The following is a 23,342-nucleotide window of genomic DNA, read 5'->3' as shown; positions in this document are numbered from 1 at the left end:
AGAAATTTGGGATTTGGTAAACTATAGAAAGTCTTGGGAAAAACTGAAGAAACTCATAGGGCAAATGTGAAAACCAGGGAGGCAGTGTGTCTTTATCTCACAGACTTTGAGTGGTTTTAAAGATTTTTTTATGTTAATTAAGCATGTGGTGTGTGGGAATCTGGAGGCATGGGGGATGTCCACGACATGGGACAGTGTCGCTCTGGCATAAGGGTGAGCCCTCTGACAGCGGGTCACCCTGGATCCTGCTGAGGCTGAGCTACTGGGCCTCAGGGGACAGGGCTTCACTGCAAGTCCAAAGTGTGTTGCCAGCAGTTGTGTGTAATTTTGTATGTCTTTTGCATGTCTTTTGCATGTCCTTTTGAATTCAGCATCTTAACACATTCCTGTCATCGTAATGTTCAAGTTTGTATTTTTAAAAACAGCACAGTGAAAAACTTTTTTGAATCATTTTTATTTTGGATTATAAAATCAGAGGGCAAATGCTATGAGGCATTTAATGCAATAAACATACATGTATACATGTGCACACACCCATTTAACAAAAAAAAAAGAGAGATCCTTTAGTTCAGTTCAATTCAGTCGCTCAGTCCTGTCCGACTCTTTGCGACCCCATGAATCGCAGCACACCAGGCCTCCCTGTCCATCACCAACTCCCGGAGTTCATTCAGACTCACGTCCATCGAGTCAGTGATGCCATCCAGCCATCTCATCCTCTGTCGTCCCCTTCTCCTCCTGCCCCCAATCCCTCCCAGCATCAGAGTCTTTTCCAATGAGTCAACTCTTTGCATAAGGTGGCCAAAGTACTGGAGTTTCAGCTTCAGCATCATTCCTTCCAAAGAAATCCCAGGGCTGATCTCCTTCAGAATGGACTGGTTGGATCTCCTTGCAGTCCAAGGAGAGAGCCTTACTTATCTAATAAAAAGGTAAGTAAGCAGATATGAAATCTCATGCTAAAGAACAGAGGCTTCATCCAGTGATGTCTATGAGATGGGTGATGAAAACAAGATACAGAATTTAAGGTTTTTCTAATGATATAAATACTTGCTTAGCTCTAAAGATGTCATCACATACATATTTCCATAATATTAGCTCCCTATAGTTGCTTTGAAAAATTATGAAAATTATCAACAAACTTGTGACAAATTATCAACAAACTTGGCTTAAAATAATATACATTTATTATTTTCATTTGATTCACAAGCAGCACATTTATTCCTAGGATATAAACAAAAATAAACCCAATGTAGACCTTCACTTTGTTTTCCTATTTCATAGCCTCTCTGAATTATATCTGCTCTTCATTGATGATAATGTCCTCAGTAAATCAAGCACTTGTGGCAATGGATGTTATTGAGTGGCATTTATTATTTTACAGTTCTGGATATTAGAAGTTGGAATTGAGTTTCTCCAGGCTAAAATGAAGGTTCACCAGAGCTGCCTTCCTTCTAGAAGGTCTAGGGGAGAGTCCATGTTCTTGCCTTTTTCAGTTTATAGGCTGCCTGCCTGCATATTGCGGCTCCTGGACTGCTTCCATTTCCCAAACCAGCAATGTGCGGCTGAGTACGTCTCATGTTACATTGCTTCTGCCTCTATCTTTCATTTATAAGGAACCTTGTGATTACATGGGGCCCACTTGGATAATCCAGGATAATTTCCTCATGCCAAGGTTAGCTGATAGCTGTTAGCTGGTTAATTCTTCTCTCCATGTAACCTAACATATTCATGTATTCTAAAGATTAGGATGTGAGCATTTTGGGAGGACCATTATTCTGCCCATGACACATAATTTGTATACACTGATTGAACTGATTACTTTTTCAGTATCCTATTCCAATAGCACTGTCCTATAGCGATAATTATAATGATAATAACAGGTTATAGGCTAACCATATAAGAGATCAAAAGATCAAATAAAAAGTTATTATCACAGATCTTCTAAAAATGTTTAAGACATTGGCAGGTAGCTTATCCTTCTTGAGAAATGACTCAGCCAAGCAGTAGAAGGATTCATTTAGATAACATTTTATTTGTTAGAGCAAGATTTGACAGACTTCATTTTAACAGCTGGAGAAATTAAGTTAAAATCTCAACATTTGGTGTATTGGCATACTTTTACAGGTAAATGCAGAACAATTACATATATTTTGAAATTAAATCCTTGCTTCTACACTTTAATTTGAAGATTGGAAGGTAGAAGACTTACATTTAGGAGATATGTTTTACTAGTGGAAAACTGTCAGAAAATATATTCTTTGTGAAATTTTATACAGTCAGTTCTCAGTGATCTCTTTGTTATAAATAACATTTTTAATGTGTACTTTTCTGAACAGAAAAAAATGGCAATTCACTTTATGAATACTTTCATATTTACAGTGCCCTTTTAAAAATAGTAAGTTAAAAGGGAATATTGCAATGTGAACTGTAATATTTCTAAAATTAAAAAAAATAAAGAACTCAAATATATGAGTCTAATGAGATACAGTATTTTTCACTGCACTGAAAGGTTATGGAATAGAGTACTTCAGGTTTATATACATGATTTTTACATTTACAGGCATGAATAATATTATATTCTGACACATTTATGTACTACTGAATAAGCATTTGAAGTCACAATCTGTGAAATAAGTATAGAAAGAGCATATACTTCATTCTAATATTAACATAAAAACAGAACAGAAATGTTTAGTTTTTCTTTTGTGAAGTTCTGTGTTTCCTATTGGAATAGAAAATTGATGTAACAAGTATAAATTGTTTCAGTAAAACTTTAAGTTCAGAACAACTCATGGAATTGTAAGATGTGCTTATTCAATTCTCATCTAGTTTACAAAACACCAAGTCTGCTCAAAATACATCTCATTGTTATAACATTCACTCTCTTTTTACTGTTTCATATTCTACCCCTTTATTCTCTTATGTTTTACTTTCTGTAACAGAGCTCATTACCAAGGTGATAGAGGACTAGTTTCAAAGGCAACACGAGTCACAATAATATCAAGCCAGTGGGTTTCCTTCAGGACAGTCATACCTTTTTTTTGTGTTAGAAAGAAAATCTTTCCTTGGGTGCAGTGATATCATTCTGAAAAACTAATTACTTTCCAAATATCTGCAATACTATTTTTGACACAGCTAAGTAAGTCATGTAGAAAAGCTTACTATAGCTATATGGTACATAATTTTATTTTGTATTATCTACAGTTCCTACACAGTAAACAGAAAAATGGATTTAAAATATTTGATTATCTTGTAATTAATAATTGGACAATTTGTTTGAATCATATTTATACATTGGCCATCCACAGCTAGGCATTTTTATTTCTGCATAACAATAACCATCCATAGTTCTGTTTACCTCAAACATCCGAAACAACAAGGGACGTTTTTGAATAATCTATAATATTCTTCTTGGATCTAAAAAAAAAGAAAAAAATAAAGTAAGAAATGTGAAACATAACTGAAACAATCACATCAATTTATTTTCAAATCACATTAAACTTATATTTGGTTTATAAATTATTGTTGCTTTCTGACTATATGTCAGAACACACTCAAGTGAATATAAGCTGTATTATTTATATTCCTACTAGCAAGTTTTTAAAAGCACATTTTGCTATGAACAACAGGTGTTCTGATTATTTCAATGCTAAGATGTACTGCATTTAGGCAATAAAGGCACAAGTCACAAATTTATGAAAATGAGAATTTTTATCAATTTGTTCACTGATGCTACATAGATATACTAGAAGGTTGACAAGAATAACAAATTATTTACCTTTCTAGATAAGATACACAAGAATAAGAAGATGAACATCCCCTGGAAAGCATTGCTGACGGTGAAGAGATAAGCTGTCACCACTGATGCATGCACAACATGGAGAACACCAAAGATCCAGGTGGTGCCAAGGAGGAAGAGGAGGGCAAGAGCTCCTCGGGCACAAGACCTGGAAGAAATTTTCAATGTTCCAGCTGAGAAAGCTATGAAGACTTAACACATCCTCAAATCCCTTAAATTTTGTAGGAAGTTGGAATAACCCAGAAATCTTTGGTAAAGACCAACAAGAATTTTGAAACTGATAAACTGGGCCATAGTTACATGGGACAGGCTAGGGTATACTAATGCACTGTGGCTGAGACATGTGTCCAAATTCAAGGCAGCATTATGAAAATCTGGTAGTTTTTGAGAAATTTCCTTAATCTTAAAATATGGTCATCTGGTATACTATAGTGTGTATGCTTTGATTTCAAAATTAATGTTGCAGGAACTCCTGGAGCTAAGACATATAGCTGTTAGGAAGTATTCTCCCTAAGAAACCTTGAAAAATATACCATGTGGATTTAGGTCAGCACATAGGCAGGACATCAAAGGAAGCTTCTGCTTTCCTTTTAGGCTCAGTAGAGAAGAACATATAAGATATAAAACAACATTTTTTTGGGGGGAGGGGTTTCCAATACAGTTACTTCAAAGTAAATTCATGTTAGAATGCTGATTTCTCGAAAAAAAAAAGAAAAAAAAAACCACAGGAACATACTCTCTTACATATTTTCAACTTACTGCCTCTGAGTTTTGGTAAAACAACATTCAGTCCAGCTCACTGAGGACACTGCCTTGAAAATGAGGCAACTGACGCTCATTTTCTCATCCATTCTTAGTGCAATCACTCTTTAATGCAGAAGATATTTTTGCAGTGTACCACAGAAAATGAGTCATTTTCAACTTTATTAAAACCAGCAACTTACATGTTACTATGAATGGTGAGGAGCAAAAGAAAGTAATCAAACATTTGCTAAATTCTAACTATAAATCTTGTGCAAGATATTGAAACTACAGAAGTGTTCCCAAGCGACCCAAACGTCAGTTGCTTCTAATGTTCCCTACAGTACACTGCAGTTTTTCCTGAACAAACCACTTTCAAGATCTCAATAAATCAGTTTTAAAGGGCAGGAGGTGAGGAAAAATCATGGCAGCATGCAAACTAGGAATCACAAGAAAGAAACACAGCTACTAAGCTCTGAGAACTGCTTTGAGAAGATCTTAAGGCTGGCTTTTGTCTTAAAATGTAGTCATTATCTTTTTTTTTTTTTTCCCAAAAGGGAGTATGTTCAAAAAAGATTACTTACCATTTGATCTGTGGTGATTACAGGCTTATTAAACATATTAAGTGCTATTTAGCAGTAACTATTTTAAATATGATGGGAGAAAATGTGAAAAAATAATTTTAAAACTGCCTTCCAAAAATTATTTGCACTTTAAGTTACTAAAGCTTTGAATTGCTAAAGAAAATACAATCGAAGAAATACTTACCTTATGTTCTCATAGCAACTAACTTCTGGTTTCAAGCCTGCAGTGTGACGAAAAACTTTGTATATGATAACTCCAAATGCCAAGAGATTAACCTGAGAAAATAATTTCAAGAGATAATTTTCATAACAAACTAGATACATATAAATAAAATAAATACGTGGCAAAGATATAAAATAAATAAAAACCAGCAAACCATGGCATTTTTATGTATATTAAGAAGTACAAATCCTCTGATAGACGTATCAAACAAAGATGTGTTGATCTTTACAATACCACTGAAAATTGTCAGTACAAATCATAGTAGTACAATTCGCCAGATTGTATTAAGCACCTGTTCAAGAATTTCTTCAGATGTTACAATCATGTCTACAGATTGATGAATATCATCTTCTGCCAATAATATGGTTAATATACATATTAAGATAAATTTTGGTTTGAAAAACTTGATGAATATTTGAGAAATCAAATTTTTGTTCATTAAATTGTGTGCTATTTCTTTGAAAAGAAGTTTTAGTGATAATTCTGTCAATCCTTTGAAAATTTTAACTGGAAAAGAGAATTTGAAAGGAAATTAGAAAAAACATTCTCAAGTTCTATCACTATAAAAGTTTGAATAAACTTTGTTTTGTATGGTTCCTTTAGCTATCTCTCTTAATATTATGCTGAGATTTAACTTTCCTAAATTTAACCTCATAAACTTTCAAAATGAATGTTTCAATGAAATATATGTTTGTTTGAAAACATATACATTTTATTGATAAATATTTATATTCTATTATCTATATTCCCGAGTATTGGTTATACAGAATGCAGAGAATTTTTACCCCTTCTAAAATGACTTTATTATGAAAAAGTTCCATTTCTTTTTTTTCCTTTTCTTGTATTCTTGGAGATTTGTAAGCCATATTTACAGTGTCAGAGGATTAATTGAGGGATATATTTTATTTTTATTTATTTTTAAATATAAATTTATTTATACCGGATGCTTGAGGGATATATTTTAAATGTATATTTATTTTAACAAAAGCATACTAATAATGTGAAATATTAAAATTATAAAAATAATTTGTAGATTAATCTTCTATTGAATATACTTTATTAACCCAAACAGATTTTTCAAAAGCATTTTATAACAGCAGTAGCAAAGTGCAGTATTTTAATTGTTGGCTAATTGTTATACTAGTATTTCAGACACATAGAAAAATTATGTTTTTTCTTCCATATCCAAAAATCTTACATAGCTTTTGAAAATCATAGGGGTTTCCTCGAAGGCTTAGCGGTAGAGAATCCACCTGCAATGCAGGAGCCACAGGAAGATCTCCTGGAGGAGGAAATGGCAACCCACTCCAGCATTCTTCTCTGGAAAATCTCATGGACAGAGGAGGTGGCAGGGTACAGTCCAAAGGGTCAGAAAGAGTAGGACAAAACTGAGCAACTGAGCACAAACACAGCACTGAAAATGGTATTTATTAGTTACTGATACAAAAGCAGTATAAAATAATAGATCAGATAATTTCATATTGTCATGTCTCCATAGAGAGGTTCTTGAGAGAAACTCTTAAGAGGAATATGGATCTAGTCCCTTCTCCTGCTTCCAAATATTTATTGCTTCCAATTATATGATTAATAAATTCTTATTAAGTAAGGAGCCCATGCAAATAAAAGAATTCAGCAATTGTAGAGGAGAGATAAAATATATTTAAATTGATTCATTTGACAAGTTTCATGCTCTGTTACATGCTCAAACAATTAAATTGAATGACAATTTAATAATATTTAATTTCATAAATAGTCTTTGCTACTTATGAAAGAGAGATGTTTAGTATTTTCTAGATTTCTATAGCTACAGCTTCTTTAAATAAATTTGGGAACAGTTGTATTTAATTTTATACATTTTTTTAAATAAGAGAAAGTATTAAAATTTGGTTAGTATAAATAATATACTCAAAACATTATTAGTTTGAAAATCTTCAGAGAATTTTATGAGGTGTTTATATTGAACTTATCTCAACAAATGAAGAGTTGTAAGATAAAATAACATTAAATTTTAAAATGATTTTTCACTAATGAAAGTTAGTCTTAACATTTATAATCTTTACTAGAGTTTCTTAAAATTCTAATTTTGATAAAACACATTTGGAAAACAGTTGCTGTTATGGTTTCTCACAAATGCATATGCATTTTGGATATGCTTTTACATCATATGCTAAAATAATGAAGAATAAAATGGAACATTTTCTATGGGTGATCTAGTTATGGAAAGTACATGTTTTCTACATAAAAGGGAAAATGTTTACGCATAAAATAGGTGCTACTATAGAAACAGGAGACTGATTCTTAGTCCATAAACATATTTTCTCAATTGTAAGATAAAACAGGTTAAAGCATTTTTATCAAAAAAGTGTTATGGTTTTATGCAATGAAAACAATCAGAAATACATTGTATTATTCACATTTGATGACAATACCAGTTGCTCAGTGGTAAAAAGTCTGCCTGCCAATATAGGAGGAACCGGAGATGTAGCTTCAATCCCTGAGTTGGAAAGACTCCTTGCAGGAGGAAATGACAACCCACTCCAGTGTTCTCACCTGGGAAATCCCATGGACAGAGGATCCTGGTGGGCTATAGTCCATGGGGTCTCAAAAGAGTAGGACATAACTTAGGGACTAATCAACAATGAAAGTATATGGAGCATTTTATTTGCACGTATTTGAAACATGTTATAAAAGGTCCACTGAAACTCCAGTACTTTGGCCACCTCATGCGAAGAGTTGACTCATTGGAAAAGACTCTGATGCTGGGAGGGATTGGGGGCAGGAGGAGAAGGGGACGACAGAGGATGAGATGGCTGGATGGCATCACTGACTCGATGGATGTGAGTCTGAGTGAACTCCGGGAGTTGGTGATGGACAGGGAGGCCTGGCGTGCTGCGATTCAGGGGGTCACAAAGAGTCAGACACGACTGAGTGACTGAACTGAACTGAACTGAAGTGTCTGGTATAGTGGTGAGGGCTGGGTACATTTAGCATTTAAACCAGAACGTGATCAGAAATGAGGGAGAAATGGCATTTTTAAAAAGCCACGAAACTTAAAAGAGTCAAGAATGTGGTATATCTTTAAGGAAAACAAAGGGAAGAGCAGCAGGAGGCAAGATAGAAAGAGATAAGGAGTACTTAGATTTTATCTTGAATGCAAAGGTTTTTTACTCTTTCACTCAAGAATCACTTATGCACTACAGTCCCTTTCCAAAAGAAACTTGCAGTGTAATAGGGCAGATGGCCAGTCAACAAGCGTGTACAATTCTATTCAGGAAGTGCCATGCAGTTATTTGCAGAGTAGAGAAGGACAGGGATGACACTCTAATGCTTGATTTCTAGGCCAGTCTCGAGTGGCCAAAGGAGTACAACACAGAGAAAATAAGTGATTTGTCTGGATCTCAGTCACTGGACCTATCTACATATACTTACTTGCTCAGACTCAGTGGATTCAAATAAGATCCTTAGGCTCTATCTGACTTTTTCGCTTGGAAATCCAATGGACATGATGAATTAAAATGTCAAAAATTAAACTACTGTTCTCCTAAAGAATCTATTTTTGCTGTAAACTTTACCAACTTATATCTCATTTTTTAGCAGTAATCAAGTTTATTCATCAACAAACCTTTCATCTTTACCTTCAAAACATATTTGGAATATGACCACCGCATAACATTTTTACATTTTCTTCCTAGAAGAGGACACCGTCATGCCTCTCCTGGGCTAAAGCTGCCTAATTGGTCTCTCTGCTTGCGTCCTTGCCTTCCTACAGTCTTTTCTCGTTACAGCAGAAAGATTGACCTTTTAAAATGTAAGTCAGATCATTTCTTTAGTCTGAACACTCCCATAGGTTGCTATTTGAGTTAAACTTGAAAATCTCCCAACAAGGCCTGAAATTACATATTTCTTTCTTCAAATTCTACTTTTCTCTGCTTTGATCAGTTCACTCCACTCACATTGGGTTCTCTGTTCTTCCTCCAGCACACAAAGCATGCCTTCAAGTCACTGTCCTTGCAGGACCCTTAGATATCCCCTTAGCTCATTACCTCACCACCTCTATTTAATGCTACTTACTTACCTACAGACTCCCAGGGTAGCTTTGTGAAAAACTGAAACTCAAATGATAAAATCAAATCTGAGTTCAATTGCACGGAAATGCAGAGCATGATGGTATTTTTTACTGTTTTGGACAGTGCCAATTCTGTATGTTGACATGTTCTTTCATCAGTAGGAAACTGATAAAAACTTTCCTTAACTAAACCATAGTCAAGTTTCTCTGAGCCGTCTTCTCATTCAGGTCTTGACCCTGGGCCTCAGTGCCATTTTTGCAGTATCTAGTTTTAGCAGGAATTCTGTTGAGTCAGCTTACAGAGGATTTCCCCCTCCCCCCTTGATATGTGATCACTTTCAATGTTTAATCAAATTTTTCATCTCCCATCATTGATATCTGATCATCCTGGACTGCCATTCAGCAAGAAAGCTCTTAAAGTAAGTTTAGCAAGAATTCTCCCTACATTTGACGTCTTAGTAATTTTCCATCCACAACCCCCACACATAACCTGTTCTTAGGCTATAAATCCCTGGTTGTTCTTATAGTATGCAGAGTTGTTCTTAATCCCTTCTATATCGATAGTTTTGACACCTATCACAATAGTCCTGAATGAAGTCTTACTTACCATTTTAACAAGTGTCAGAATATCTTTTTCCTTGACAAAACTCAAAGCCAAATCCAAGGTTATATTATAATTTTCAGCAAATTTGGGATAACTGGAAAAACCTACATTTACTCCTTTTACACTGCCTCATTCTCTTTTTATTCATAAATACATAAGCTACTTTAAATTCTTTTTCTAATAGAGTTAAGAATTAGTATCACCTAAAGGCACATGCACTGGCAACCCACTCCAGTAGCTGGGAAAATTCCATGGGCAGAGGAGCCTGGTAGAATGCAGTCCATGGGGTCGTTAAGAGTCAGACACCACTGAGCAACTTCACTTTCACTTTTCACTTTCATGCATTGGAGAAGGAAATGGCAACCCACTCCAGTATTCTTGCCTGGAGAATCCCAGGGACGAGGGAGCCTGGTGGGCTGTCATCTATGGGATCGCACAGAGTCGGACACGACGACTTAGCAGCAGCAAAGGCACATGACTTCATTTACTAAGAGGTGGAAATTAAGTTGAAACTCTATGCATTTTACATGGTCCAGAAAGTATCTTCTGGGAGGGAATATTTTGTTAAATAAGCATGAACAGTGTGAGATGTGATAAAAACAATACTCAGAACAAGATTATATAGACTTAAAAAAAATTTCTAATAATAAGAAATAGTTTGCAATTATTCCAGAAGTAATTATTTTGAAAATTTATAGAGAAACATCTATATTTTAGATTAAATAATTGGAAAGATACTATTAACTGTCAATAACAACAAACTTGAATGCATCAGTAAAGCTTTAAAATATAATGTGTTGTTCTTAGTTGCTCAGTTGTGTCCGACTCTTTGCGACCTCATGGATTGTAGCCTTCCAGGCTCCTCTGTCCATGGGGATTCTCCAGGCAAGGATACAGGAGTGGGTTGCCATGCCCTCCTTCAGGGGATCTTCTCAACTCAGGGATGGAACCCAGGTCTCCTGCATTGCAGGCAGATTCTTTACCATCTGAGCCACCAGGCAAGTCTTTAAAAATATAATGGAAATAATTACTATTAACCTTAATAGGAAAATAGACCCTTTAAAATGATTTACACTTTTGCTCATTACTGTTTACCTATGTGTGCTTATTTTAAGAGCTGTTGTCCCTTTATTATTTATCTCTAATGCTAGCATCACAAAAGCGAAGAGGCTAATTAATGACTTGCAAATTAAGTCATTCATTATCATTTCTGTCTCAATTTTTAAAATACAGTTTTAACTTATCAACCAGGAGTCCACAATACTTTTCTAGGAATAAACAAAACAAGGACACTACATGGTAAATATAAGAACTCTGAAATTCACTGCTATACTTTAGAATACAGAGTACAGAAAAGAATAAAAATAGTTGTGGAAAAAAATCTTTCAAAATCATTTCCTTTGCTTCATCTTAAGTGATATTTATCTATACAGATATCTGTTTCTTCAGTTTATTGATACATGCAATTAAAGTTTGGCACACACACTCTGATGTTTGACAGAAAGCATTAAATTTTTTTAAGTGGGTTAGTTTTTTTTTTTTAACTAGAAATTTAAATAGATGCATTGGTGAGAGAGCAGCTGCTAATTCTTAAAGATTAAGGCTAACAGGGTACATTCAACCCAAGAGCTTCAAACTCAGACTTCAAAATGAAGCATCCCAATCAGTCATTTTTTCTCTTTCTTAGTCTTTTCTCAATAATTGATGAAGCCATCTATATGCTGATGTCAGATCTCACCAGAAAAAATGAGAAAATTTCTCTTACAGCACTTTTAGTCCCATGCTTTAATTTTTCACATATATCAAATGTGATCTGGTTCATTTAAGAATGTGTCATGATCACAACCATAATATCCTTTCAGATAGTTTTATTACCTTTAAATTAACTGGCCTAGAACAAAACTGCTTCTGCTATGGACGAAAGGTGGTTTTTACTGGCTTACCAAGAGGCTATAAAAAAAGAAGACCATTCTCAATCCTTAGACCACTGCAGAGATGGCTAAGTAGTTCTTAATTTAAGCTTTAAAATGAAAAGATAATCTATGAATACAAAAAAATCTATTAGCTAGATTGGAATTAAGTGCTGAGAGTTTGATCTTCTGATTTTCTTTTAAAAAAAAAAATATTTGGAATTGCTCTTTTACATGTCTTGCAGGGGGGTGGGTTAGTTGCTAATTCATGTCCGACTCTTGCGACCCCATGGACTGTAGCCTGTCAGGCTCCTCTGTCCATGGGATTCTCTAGGCAAGAATACTGGAGTGGGTTGCCATTTCCTTCTACAGGGTATCTTCCTGACCCAGGAATCAAATCCAAGTCTCTGGTATTGCAGGCAGATTCTTTACCGACTGAGCTACGAGGGAAGCTCATGCCTTAATTACATGCCTTAGTTACAGGATATTCACATAGTACTGGGTTATGTGATAAGTGGAATAATATGCCCCTCCAAAAAAATGTCTACACCATAACATCTGGAAGCCTGTGAGTACAGCAAAAGGGATTTTATAGATAGAATTAAGGTTATAGACTTTAGGATAAGAAAGTTATCCTGGATCAAAAAGGGCTCAATGTCAATATGTGAGCCTTTAACCAAAGAGGAAGGCAAAAGAGATCCAGCAGAGAGATGCTGCAGAAGGCAGGAGAGATGGGGCAGAAATGAAGGTCAGAAAGCAGAGAAGACCAAGTGGGCCATGAGGCAGGGAATGTGGGAGCCTCCACAGATGGAGTCTGCTGCTGCTGCTGCTGTTGCTTCAGCCGTGTCCGACTCTTGCACGACCCCATAAACGGAAGCCCACCAGGCTCCCCCATCCCTGGGATTCTCCAGGCAAGAACCCTGGAGTGGGTTGCCATTTCCTTCTCCAATGCATGAAAGTGAAAAGTGAAAGGGAAGTCTCTCAGTCGTGTCTGACTCTTTGTGACCCCATGGACTGCAGCCTACCAGGCTCCTCCGTCCATGGGATTTTCCAGGCAAGAGACTGGAGTGGGTTGCCATTGCCTTCTCCGAAATGAAGTCTGACATCTGTCCAAAAGTCAGCAAAGAAATCAAATTGCATGAAACTGAACTTGGCCAACAATCTGAATAAGCACAGAAATAAATTCTCCTCTAAAGTTTCCAGGATGGCTTTTGTGTTGTTGTTAGCCCAGTGAGTCTCTGAGCAGGGGAGTCAGTTGAGCCTCTCTGTTTGCAGACCTCTGACCTCCCCTACTGTGAACTCACAGATTTGTGGCCAAGAAGTTTGTAATAATTTGTTACTACAGCATTAGTAAAACACCCTGTGTTAGTTTACTATCACTGATTACCTTGGTATAGATATTAAATCCCACATAGTTACAGTATTTATTTTTAAAATAAAAATTTTAAATCCAGCTTAAAACAAATGCTAATGTATCAATAACTCATACTTATTATTGATATTTTAGATATTTTGTGGGTAGTCAATTATATGAAAATATTTATTATTTATGAAATCTGTTTCTGTGTTTCCTAAAGTAAAAAGATCAAGCCAAGTTATAACTTGTAAATTACTTCCTTTTCAGCAAATCATAAATGCAGTCTATACTTTCAAGTACTTGTCAAATTTTCTTCATTATAACATTAATACCTACCTTTATAGGTCTTTCTCATAGTGTTGCCAGATTAGTAAATAAAAATATAGGATGCCAGTTAAATTTGAATTTCAGAAAAATGACAATGTAATTTTTTAGTGTAAGTGTCTTCCATACAACATTGAGAACATACTTAAAAAATAATTTGTTGTTTACCTGAAAGTCAAAGCACATGAGCATTCTGTGGTTTGTATGACAATTCTCATTTCATAGCTTCCAAATTATTCTCTCACCTGATCTTTTTTATAATCTGAGGACACTGACTTCATAGTAGAAAACCCCAAGGACATTATCCTTTCAATGAAGGCTGATCTATAATTGTTTGAAAAGAGATCTCAAAGGAGGAGGGGGTCTATTTTCAGATATTGCAACCATTGTGGAACCTGAACATGTGTGAATGTACTGAGACTGATAAAATACCCTGATAAAATTACATTGTCATTTTTCTGAAATTCAAATTTAACTGGCATCCTATTTTTATTTACTAATCTGGCAACACTATGAGAAAGACCTGAAGGCATATAGGGGCTGAAAGCACATTTAAAAGGTTTGAGCCCAGTAAAGAATACACCCGGGCTTGGCAGAACTCCCCCTGGAAAGCCCAAGATCTGCGTGATGAAGCTGTGCCAGGAAGCAGTTGATTGGGCTCAGTTCAGTTCAGTTCAGTTGCTCAGTCGTATCCGACTCTTTGCAACCCCATGAATTGCAGCATGCACCAGTTAAAAACCTTTTGCTAATGAAGTAATAGTCATAAGATAAGCTGAACCCTGGGGCCTTTAGTGCAGTGCAGCAATGTATGCACCTGAACACACCCTTCCTCAAGCAACAAAATACAAAGAAACTATGTGGGACTAAAATTAAGTGTGGCCGATTCTGGACAAAAGATACAGAGAGACCAATAAACTCAACTATCACTTTTGAAGAACCTGGAGCCAAAGCAGGGCTCAGGAGCAAAAGCAGGGTACTGCACATGTCCCCTGCACACAACACCACCTAAGTGGTGGGCAAGCCACCTAAGTCATCCTTGAGGTCTGATCCCTGAACACATCCCTACCCTCACCCCATATATGGAACAAGTTCATCCTCTCAGGGAGCAAGCAGGCAAGGACACCTGTTGTTTGTTCTCGCCACCCCCCAACCCCCCGCTGCAGCAGGGTCTCCAATAAAGCTTTGTTTGAATTTCTTGTCTGGTCTGTGATTAATTTCTACTGATTAAGGAGGCCAAGAACCCTGGTCAGTAATAGAAATGAAATTTTCAAAGTTTAGATGGTAAATTGCATTAGTATAAACTTAGAGCAAACACAGAAACTGTGATGCCAATGAGTTTGTTGATCTTTTATTAGAACTGTGGAGTGGACTAACTTTTCCCCTACATTAGCCTCAAGACACTGCTAGGAGACATTTCTTTCCCAGCATCACAAGCCTCATCTTTTTAAAATATTCCCGGCTCAGTATTGGGCAGCTTTGGGTGCATCTAGAATGTCCTCTCCTGAGGCTAACGCCTTGCACATGAGAGAGTAAACTATGGAGAAATGGGAGTGTAGTTTATAACTATAGGAAAAGAATATTCAGCAATCTGAAATATACTGAAACATTTGCAAGAATCTGAAAATAACAGTATATTTAAGTAGGTTTTAAATATCCAAAGAGGAGAGAATCCCTCATAGATTGTTCTGGGATATTAACAAGTGTATTAATGGACATGAACTTGAGCAAACTCCAGGAGATAGCAGAGGACCGGGAAGCCAGCCAGGCCTGCTGAAGTTCATAGGGTCGCAAAGAGTCGGACATGACTTAGCAACTGAACAACATTAACAATACTCCTGATACTTGACAATCTCTTAAGGTTTACGCTTTAAAACACAGCAATACTCTCCCAACAGGCCTTTACTTCTTGGGTATACAACTGGATGAATTGTTCTACCATTTTTCGTATACTCAATATCTAAAACAGAGACTCAAATCATTAAAAAAAAAAACACTAATATTTATTGAGTGTTTTCTATGTGCCAGACACATTATTCTCAGCCTTCTTTATTTATTCATTTATTTAACCCTCACATGAACTTTACAGGATAAGTATTTATTCTTCTTAATATTATCATTACAGAGAGTCCCTCATTTTTGATTTAGGATTTCTTGACTTTACAGTGGTGGGAAAGTGATATGCATTCAGTAGAAACTGTATTTCAAATTTTGAATTTTGATTTTTCCCAGTCTTGTTATACGTGGTATGGTACTCTCTTGATGCTGGGTGGAGGGCAGCGAGCCTCAGCTCCCAATCAGCCCCACGGTCACCAGGGTAAACAACCAGGACCCTGACAAATATCTGTACCCATACAACCACTCAGTTTTACTCTTTCAGTATTCAAGAAATTACATGAGATATTCAATACTTTCTTACACAACAGGCTTTGTGTTAAAAGATTTGCTCAACTTTAGGCTAACAAAATAGTTCTGAGCATGTTTAAGGTAGGCTAGGCTTAGCTATGATGTTCATAAAGTTAGCATTTCTACATGTATCTAACACATGGGGTTTAGTCAAGCCATAACCCCACTGTAAGTTGAGTAAGATCTGTATCATTACATGTATTTCACATTTATGGCAATAGAGGCATAGGGAAGTTAAATAACTGGCTCAAAGTGAAACAGGATGTAACAGAGTCAAGATTCATATCTAGTAGACAAATTCTACAGTTAATGCTCCTAAGAACTCTGCAAAACTACCATACTATAGATGAAGGATAAAGAGAAGTTAAATTGATATCTAAAAGTTCAAGAATTTAACTGTTCAGATGTTTATTTTTGGCTGCTAACAGTAACTTTATTTTAGAAATGGTAAAAGTGGAAAACATTAATGAGTAGCGATTTGGTTAGCTATTTGACATTGGTATTCATTGAACTTGGTCAGTCATCAGTGACACTGAAAGCGATGTAGTGTTTTACGCCAATGAACCCCTAAAGGAGACACATGCGTTCTTGATCTCTGCGGTCAAGTTTTTCCTGTGCTGCTGAACAATAGAGCTCTATATCCTTTAGAGTTCAAGTGTGGTTACTGGGTTCATGTCAGTGGTCTTATGTGGAATATAAAAATAATTGATTACTACACAGGAAGAACACATTAGAGTTCTTACCGATATTTTTCCAAGAAAAAATTGAAGTTTACTACTTAAAATACAGAGGACACTGGTGCCACTTATTCACACATCAAATAAAAGCCATTTGGAAAAAAATTAAAAAAAATACATATATATACAAGCCATTTGGAGAGACAAGGAACTGTTACTAAAGATAGAGAAGTCCTCCCCTCCTCCGCCAACCCTTTGTTATCTTTGAGCCTCCTGCAGGGTACAGTATGTAAGCCTGCCAGGTGGCTTTCCAGATCATATCACACAGTTTAATAAAGTAGCCCTGCCAAGTGGCTCAGTGGTAAAGAATCTGCCTGCCAGTTAGGAGACCCAAGAGATGCAGATTGGATTCCTGGGTTGGGAAGGTACTCTGGAGAAGGAAATAGCAACCTGCTCCAATATTCTTGCCTGGACAATTTTCTGGATAGGGAAGTCTGGCAGGCTGGCATCCATGGGGTTGCAAAGAGGCCAACACAACTGAGCACAGCAATAAATGAAAAAGTAAGACCTAAAGTCTCCAAGTGTACTTTGGATTAAAATTAATACTGATAAGTGACACAACTGACTTTTCTTCCTATTCCTACACTGAGTTATCTGCCATACAAGTTGCAAGTCCTCATAAATCGGTCAAGTTAAAATCCACAAATAGATTCAAATTCCACTTCTCGCTTTTATTTATTTCCTTGTATTGCACTTTCCTTGTCTGTAAAATATGGATAATATTAGTGCTTATTTCACAGGATCTTTGCATGTATTAAATTACATAATAAAGTACTTGGAATAATGTTCAATATAAATGTTCCAAACAAACATCAATCATCACTAATAGTTATTAAATCATATGGCAAGATGTTCTTTCAAATTGTCTCAAATATTTGAAGTGTCTAACAATAAATAGAGTGTGTATTTATTAACAATTGGATAAACATTATTTTGTGTCATAGACTCACTGGACCTGTAAATAGCACCTTAAAATTTCAGAACTTATATCTGTCAGTCTTTATTTTAGGCAATATCTCTTCAATGTAAAATATAGATCTTTTTTTTCACTTTCAGGATTTTCCTCTAAAATAGTATCAGCAAAATAAATACTTGAATAGGTTTAATTCAACAATAATTCTTTATTGTTCATCTAAACAATTTCTCATTTTTATTAAAACTTCTCTAGGGTAGAATTGAAATTTCAGGGTCAAGAATCTATCTTTAAAATTTTTATAGAAAAGGAAAGAGTAACTGTATTTCAAAGAGCAATAAATATAAATAATTATTAGATATATTAATATAAGAAGAATATTCTTAATAAATCTAATATGATATTCTGGGGTATTTTATGGGAGAGGCTAGTTATCTTTTCTTACATTGCTCTAACACAGAAGAGGGATAAGCAAACTTTTTCTATCAAAGGGCAGACAGTAAATAGTTTAAACTTTGAGGACCATATGGTCTCTATCACAACTACTCAATTCTCCATACCATTAAAACAGCCTTAGACAATATGCAAACAAATGAATGTGTCTATATTGTAAAAAATCTTATTTATTAAAACATGCTGTGACTACTGTGGGCATCCCTGGTGGCTCAGATGGTAAGGGATCTGCCTGCAATTCGGAAGACCCGGGTTCCATCCCTAGGTTGGAAAGATCCACTGGAGGAGGGCATGGCAACCCGCTCCAGTATTCTTGCCTGGAGAATCCCCATTGATGGAGGAGTCTGCTGGGCTACAGTCCATGGGGTCACAAAGAGTTGAACACAACTGAGCAACTAAGCACAGTGGTTTAGAATAAGATCCATAAAGGTAAAGACTTTTTAATATTTTAGTCACCGATGTATTCCCAAGGCATAGTACAAAGTCTGACATATATTAATAAAAGATGCTTAACAAACATTTGTTGAATGACTAAGAGGATGAAGGGTGGTATATCCCAATCTCAGGTACCCTTAATGGTTTATGTAAAGGAACATTCAACTATTAAATTGACTAAACATTCTTAAATCTAAATTTTGCTTCATCTCACATTCTGGCAATTTTGACAAAACAATATCATTCTAAATCTATTGTCTGTGGGTAGAAATACCAATGGAAACTGAAATAGTTTGCAAAATGAAATGACCCTCTAGGAATAATTTTGGGAAAAGCTATAAGAATGAAGTTTCACCTCCTTTATTTTATGAATGGATGCCTCAGGGTATATGCAACATTTTGCATCTAATAGAAACCACAGACTCATGGACTTTATGATATGTATTCATTAATCAGACTTGGGCACACAAGCAGGTCACACAAAAGTCTTAATCAACAAGTGAGCAAAATACTGCCTCATTAGGAAAACATCTTACCACATCCCCTGAGGTAATAGTTAAATAATTGCTCTATTTTATTATGGCTAAAATCCCACAGCAATATATAATCATAAATTAAAAAATATTTGCACTTCATATTTCCATTAGGAATATTTTAATAGCTAGATTTTAATGTTTAAAAGAATAATTTACTAGTCTCCAAACAGAATTAAAAGGTGAAGAGAGCTAGAAATTTATAAACATGAACGATAAAGTGATCTCTGTGGGTGTAAGTGAATTTCAAGAGCTTATTTTTATGGTTGGTTTCAACTGTAGATGTTTATAAGCCATAGAAAGATGCTAGAAAGGGAACAAAGGTGAAGGAGGAAAACTATATGTGGAATATTTACAACAATTATTCGATTTAATGTGACAATGAAAACTGAGTAATGAAACTTCTTTTGTTAAGATATAAGCAAGGAAAAATGTTATTTGTATGTATTTGCTGTATAAAATGAGGATAGAGGTTATTAACAGTTAAATAAATTATACAAACATAATCATTCAATTGTTAATTAGCATTTAAGATAGAACTTGAACAATTAAATTAAAGGATATTGCTAAGGTTATCACAAATATAAAAGGTAAAAAGAGAAGAACATAGGATTGTCCCCCAAATTATTGATACTTTTCCAAAATTTTAAAGAATTTTAAAAATCATTTTAATATCCTTTCTTTCTTTTTATAGTAACTCTGTCTATAGAGTTGGCATCATCATCCTTATGTACATATTAGAAATCCAGGGCATAGAGGACACCAAATATGTGCTTTTACTAATTATACTGCTTTGAAAAACTCTGACATTATTTGGCTAGGAACTTGGTGGCTCAGAGGTTAAAGTGTCTCCTCAATGAAGGAGGCCTGGGTTCGATCCCTGGGTCAGGAAGATCCCCTGGAGAAGGAAATGGCAACCTACTCCAGTATTCTTTCTTGCCTGGAGAATCCCATGGACGGAGGAGCCTGGTGGGCTACAGTCCACAGGGTTGCAAAGAGTCGGACATGACTGAGTGACTTCACTTTCACTTTCATTTTATTCAGTTAAACTGAAAATGTCAATGGAGGTAGATAGATAGATATAGCAATATGTCTAAGGTGAAAAGAAAGTAAAAAAAGAATGAAATAATGCTATTTGCAGCAATATACTAAGCGAAGTAAACCAGACAGACAAATATATGATAGAAATTATGTGATGTGGAATCTAAAAAAGATACAAATGAACTTATTTACAAAACAGAAAAAGATACACATTGAAAACAAATTTATGGATAGAGGAGAGATAGGAGGTTAGGATTAACATATACACATTACTATATATAAGACAGATAATCAACAAGGGCCTACTATATAGTGCAGGGAACTATTATTATGTGATAACCTAGAAAGGAAAAGAATCTGAATATATACATATATGTATGTGTGTGTGTGTAACTGAATCACTGTGCTGTACCACGGCATGTAAATCAACTATATTTCAATTTAAAAAGTGATATAATGAATGCTTCACATGTTATCTCTTCTGAGACATTCTTTCCAAAATAACTCATTTCCATGATGATGATTTCTTTCTTTAAATTTCCTTTGGGAAAAGAATGAACATTTTTGACTAACTACTGTACTTAGTGCATTATTTATTCATCCAATTGCATTACTTGAGTGTGTGTGTGCTCAGTTGCTCAGTTGTGTCCAACTCTTTCAACCCGACGGATTACAGCCTTCATGGAAAACCTCTATAGTGAAAGAAAGTCCATAATGTTTCACTCTCAAAGGGCTTACAGTCTCCTGGAAGAGACAGATCTGAATTAGTTATGAATATGTCATTCAAACTAACATCTTTGTAATTATAAACAGAGGAAAGTCTTCAACCATAAAAAAGGTTTCTATGTAGGCATATAACAAAAATATTTTAAAAGACCAATGAGTCAAGGACAGCTTTCCTCAGAAAGTGTTTCTTGAACTGGTATCTGAAAGGAACTCAGAGGATGAAGAACAGTCAGAGGAAAGCTATGAAGAGTGTTTTAGCATAGAGGTACTGAGAAGGACAGGTTCAAAGAACTAGTGAGGAACTGTAAAGCAGTCAGTGTTATTAAAACACAAAAGACCGTGGGAGAGATGAGGCTAATAAGCAGATGGAGGCCAGAACATGCCGTGCCTCCCAGGGCAGGTGTTCACTTTATTCTTATTTGCTGGGACCCAGGAGAATCCCAGGGACCTGGGAGCCTGGTGGGCTGCCGTCTATGGGGTTGCACAGAGTCGGACCCGACTGAAGTGACTTAGCAGCAGCAGCAGCAGTAGCAGTAGCAGGAGCAGCAGCAGCAGCAGCAGCAGTTTTTGTTCCTTCTGTTACCAAGTGTTTTGCTCAATGTAGAATCTACTTGAGTCTTTTATTTGTTTACATCTTATTGAGATAGGCTCATACAGGTCTGGGAAGCTCCAGCTACTGCCATGGCTCCTGGGGTATCATGTGAGTCGTGTGTAGTGACTCTTCTAATTTCAAATGTGCCTAAATATGGAAGATAACCAGCAACATCCTGCCTCTCATCCCAGACCCTATCTGGATATGATGTAAGCATCACCTTTCACTCAAATAGGTTCAGGCACAAGTGGCTAGGGAGAGCCACTCCCTTCATAAATCAGGGGTAGTGGAAGAAAGAAAAACATTTATCATTGTGAATCTATTATTATCATTCAAAATGTCTATCAAGTGCATGGTGCTCTATTCCAAGTAAGTGTAGATACTCTGTAGAAAAAAAAATTACTTTTGAATAGAGCTGTTTTATAGGTCCACCTTAGTTGGCAAAGTAATGTCTCTGCTTTTGAATATACTATCTAGGTTGGTCATAGCTTTTCTTCCAAGGAGTAAGCGTCTTTTAATTTCATGGCTGCAGTCACCATCTGCAGTGATTTTGGAGCCCCCCAAAATAAAGTCTGACACTGTTTCCACTGTTTCCCTATCTATTTCCCATGAAGTGATGGGACCGGATGCCATGATCTTCGTTTTCTGAATGTTGAGCTTTAAGCCAACTTTTTCACTTTCCTCTTTCACTTTCATCAGGAGGCTTTTTAGTTCCTCTTCACTTTCTGCCATAAGGGTGGTGTCATCTGCATATCTGAGGTTATTGATATTTCTCCCGGCAATCTTGATTCCAGCCTGTGTTTCTTCCAGTCCAGCGTTTCTCATGATGTACTCTGCATATAAGTTAAATAAGCAGGGAGACAATATACAGCCTTGACATACTCCTTTTCCTATTTGGAACCAGTCTGTTGTTCCATGTCCAGTTCTAACTGTTGCTTCCTGACCTGCATACAGATTTCTTAAGAGGCAGGTCAGGTGGATAGTATATTCAAAAGCAGAGACATTACTTTGCCAACTAAGGTCTGTCTAGTCAAGGCTATGGTTTTTCCTGTGGTCATGTATGGATGTGAGAGTTGGACTGTGAAGAAGGCTGAGCGCCGAAGAATTGATGCTTTTGAACTGTGGTGTTGGAGAAGACTCTTGAGGGTCCCTTGGACTGCAAGGAGATCCAACCAGTCCATTCTGAAGGAGATCAACCCTGGGATTTCTTTGGAAGGAATGATGCTAAAATTGAAACTCCAGTACTTTGTCCACCTCATGCGAAGAGTTGACTCATTGGAAAAGACTCTGATGCTGGGAGGGATTGGGGGCAGGAGGAGAAGGGGACGACTGAGGATAAGATGGCTGGATGGCATCACTGACTCGATGGACGTGAGTCTGGGTGAACTCCGGGAGTTGGTGATGGACAGGGAGGCCTGGCATGCTGCGATTCATGGGGTTGCAAAGAGTCGGACACGGCTGAGCGACTGAACTGAACTGACTGATAGGTCTACCAATACAGTGAACTGTTCTGAAGTATTTTTATTACCTACTTTTCACTTCAAGAGGGTCCTTACTTTGACTACAAATAACCTAAATAACCTTATCATTGCCTTTCCTTAAGGCTTTAGACTTGACCCCAAGAACAATATGAAGGCAAAAAGATGTAAACTGAGTGAAGAAATGTTCTGATTTGCTTTTCCATGATTTTGTGGTGGTGGTCTAGTCACTTAGCTGTGTCAAACTCTGTGACCCCAAAGACTGTAGCCTGCCAGGCTCCTCTGTCCATGGGATTTCACAGGCAAGAATACTGGAATGGTTTGCCATTTCTTTTTCCAGGGGATCTTGCTGACCCAGGGATCAAACCCAGGTCTTCTGCATTCCAGGCAGATTCTTTACTGTCTGAGGTACCATGATGTTACCTG

General features: G+C 36.3%; 1 protein-coding gene across 1 annotated transcript in view; it reads right to left on the bottom strand.

Moving 5' to 3' along the window:
- Window positions 1–436: 436 nt before the first annotated feature.
- Window positions 437–23,342, bottom strand: part of ADGRL4 (adhesion G protein-coupled receptor L4) — a 137,192-nt gene continuing 114,286 nt past the window's right edge. The window contains exons 13-15 of the mRNA XM_040232474.1: window positions 5,306–5,397; window positions 3,776–3,944; window positions 437–3,414 (exon numbers count right to left, since the gene is read on the bottom strand). Of these exons, the coding sequence (XP_040088408.1) occupies window positions 3,352–3,414; window positions 3,776–3,944; window positions 5,306–5,397 (324 nt within the window). The 3' untranslated portion in view covers window positions 437–3,351. The remainder of the gene's footprint in view (window positions 3,415–3,775; window positions 3,945–5,305; window positions 5,398–23,342) is intronic.

The sequence above is a fragment of the Oryx dammah genome, unplaced genomic scaffold, assembly GCF_014754425.2.
Source record: "Oryx dammah isolate SB20612 unplaced genomic scaffold, SCBI_Odam_1.1 HiC_scaffold_28, whole genome shotgun sequence".
Classification (NCBI taxonomy): Eukaryota; Metazoa; Chordata; class Mammalia; order Artiodactyla; family Bovidae; genus Oryx; species Oryx dammah.
The sequence above is the reverse complement of the archived record's forward strand: the minus strand, read 5'-3'. Positions and strand labels throughout refer to the sequence as shown.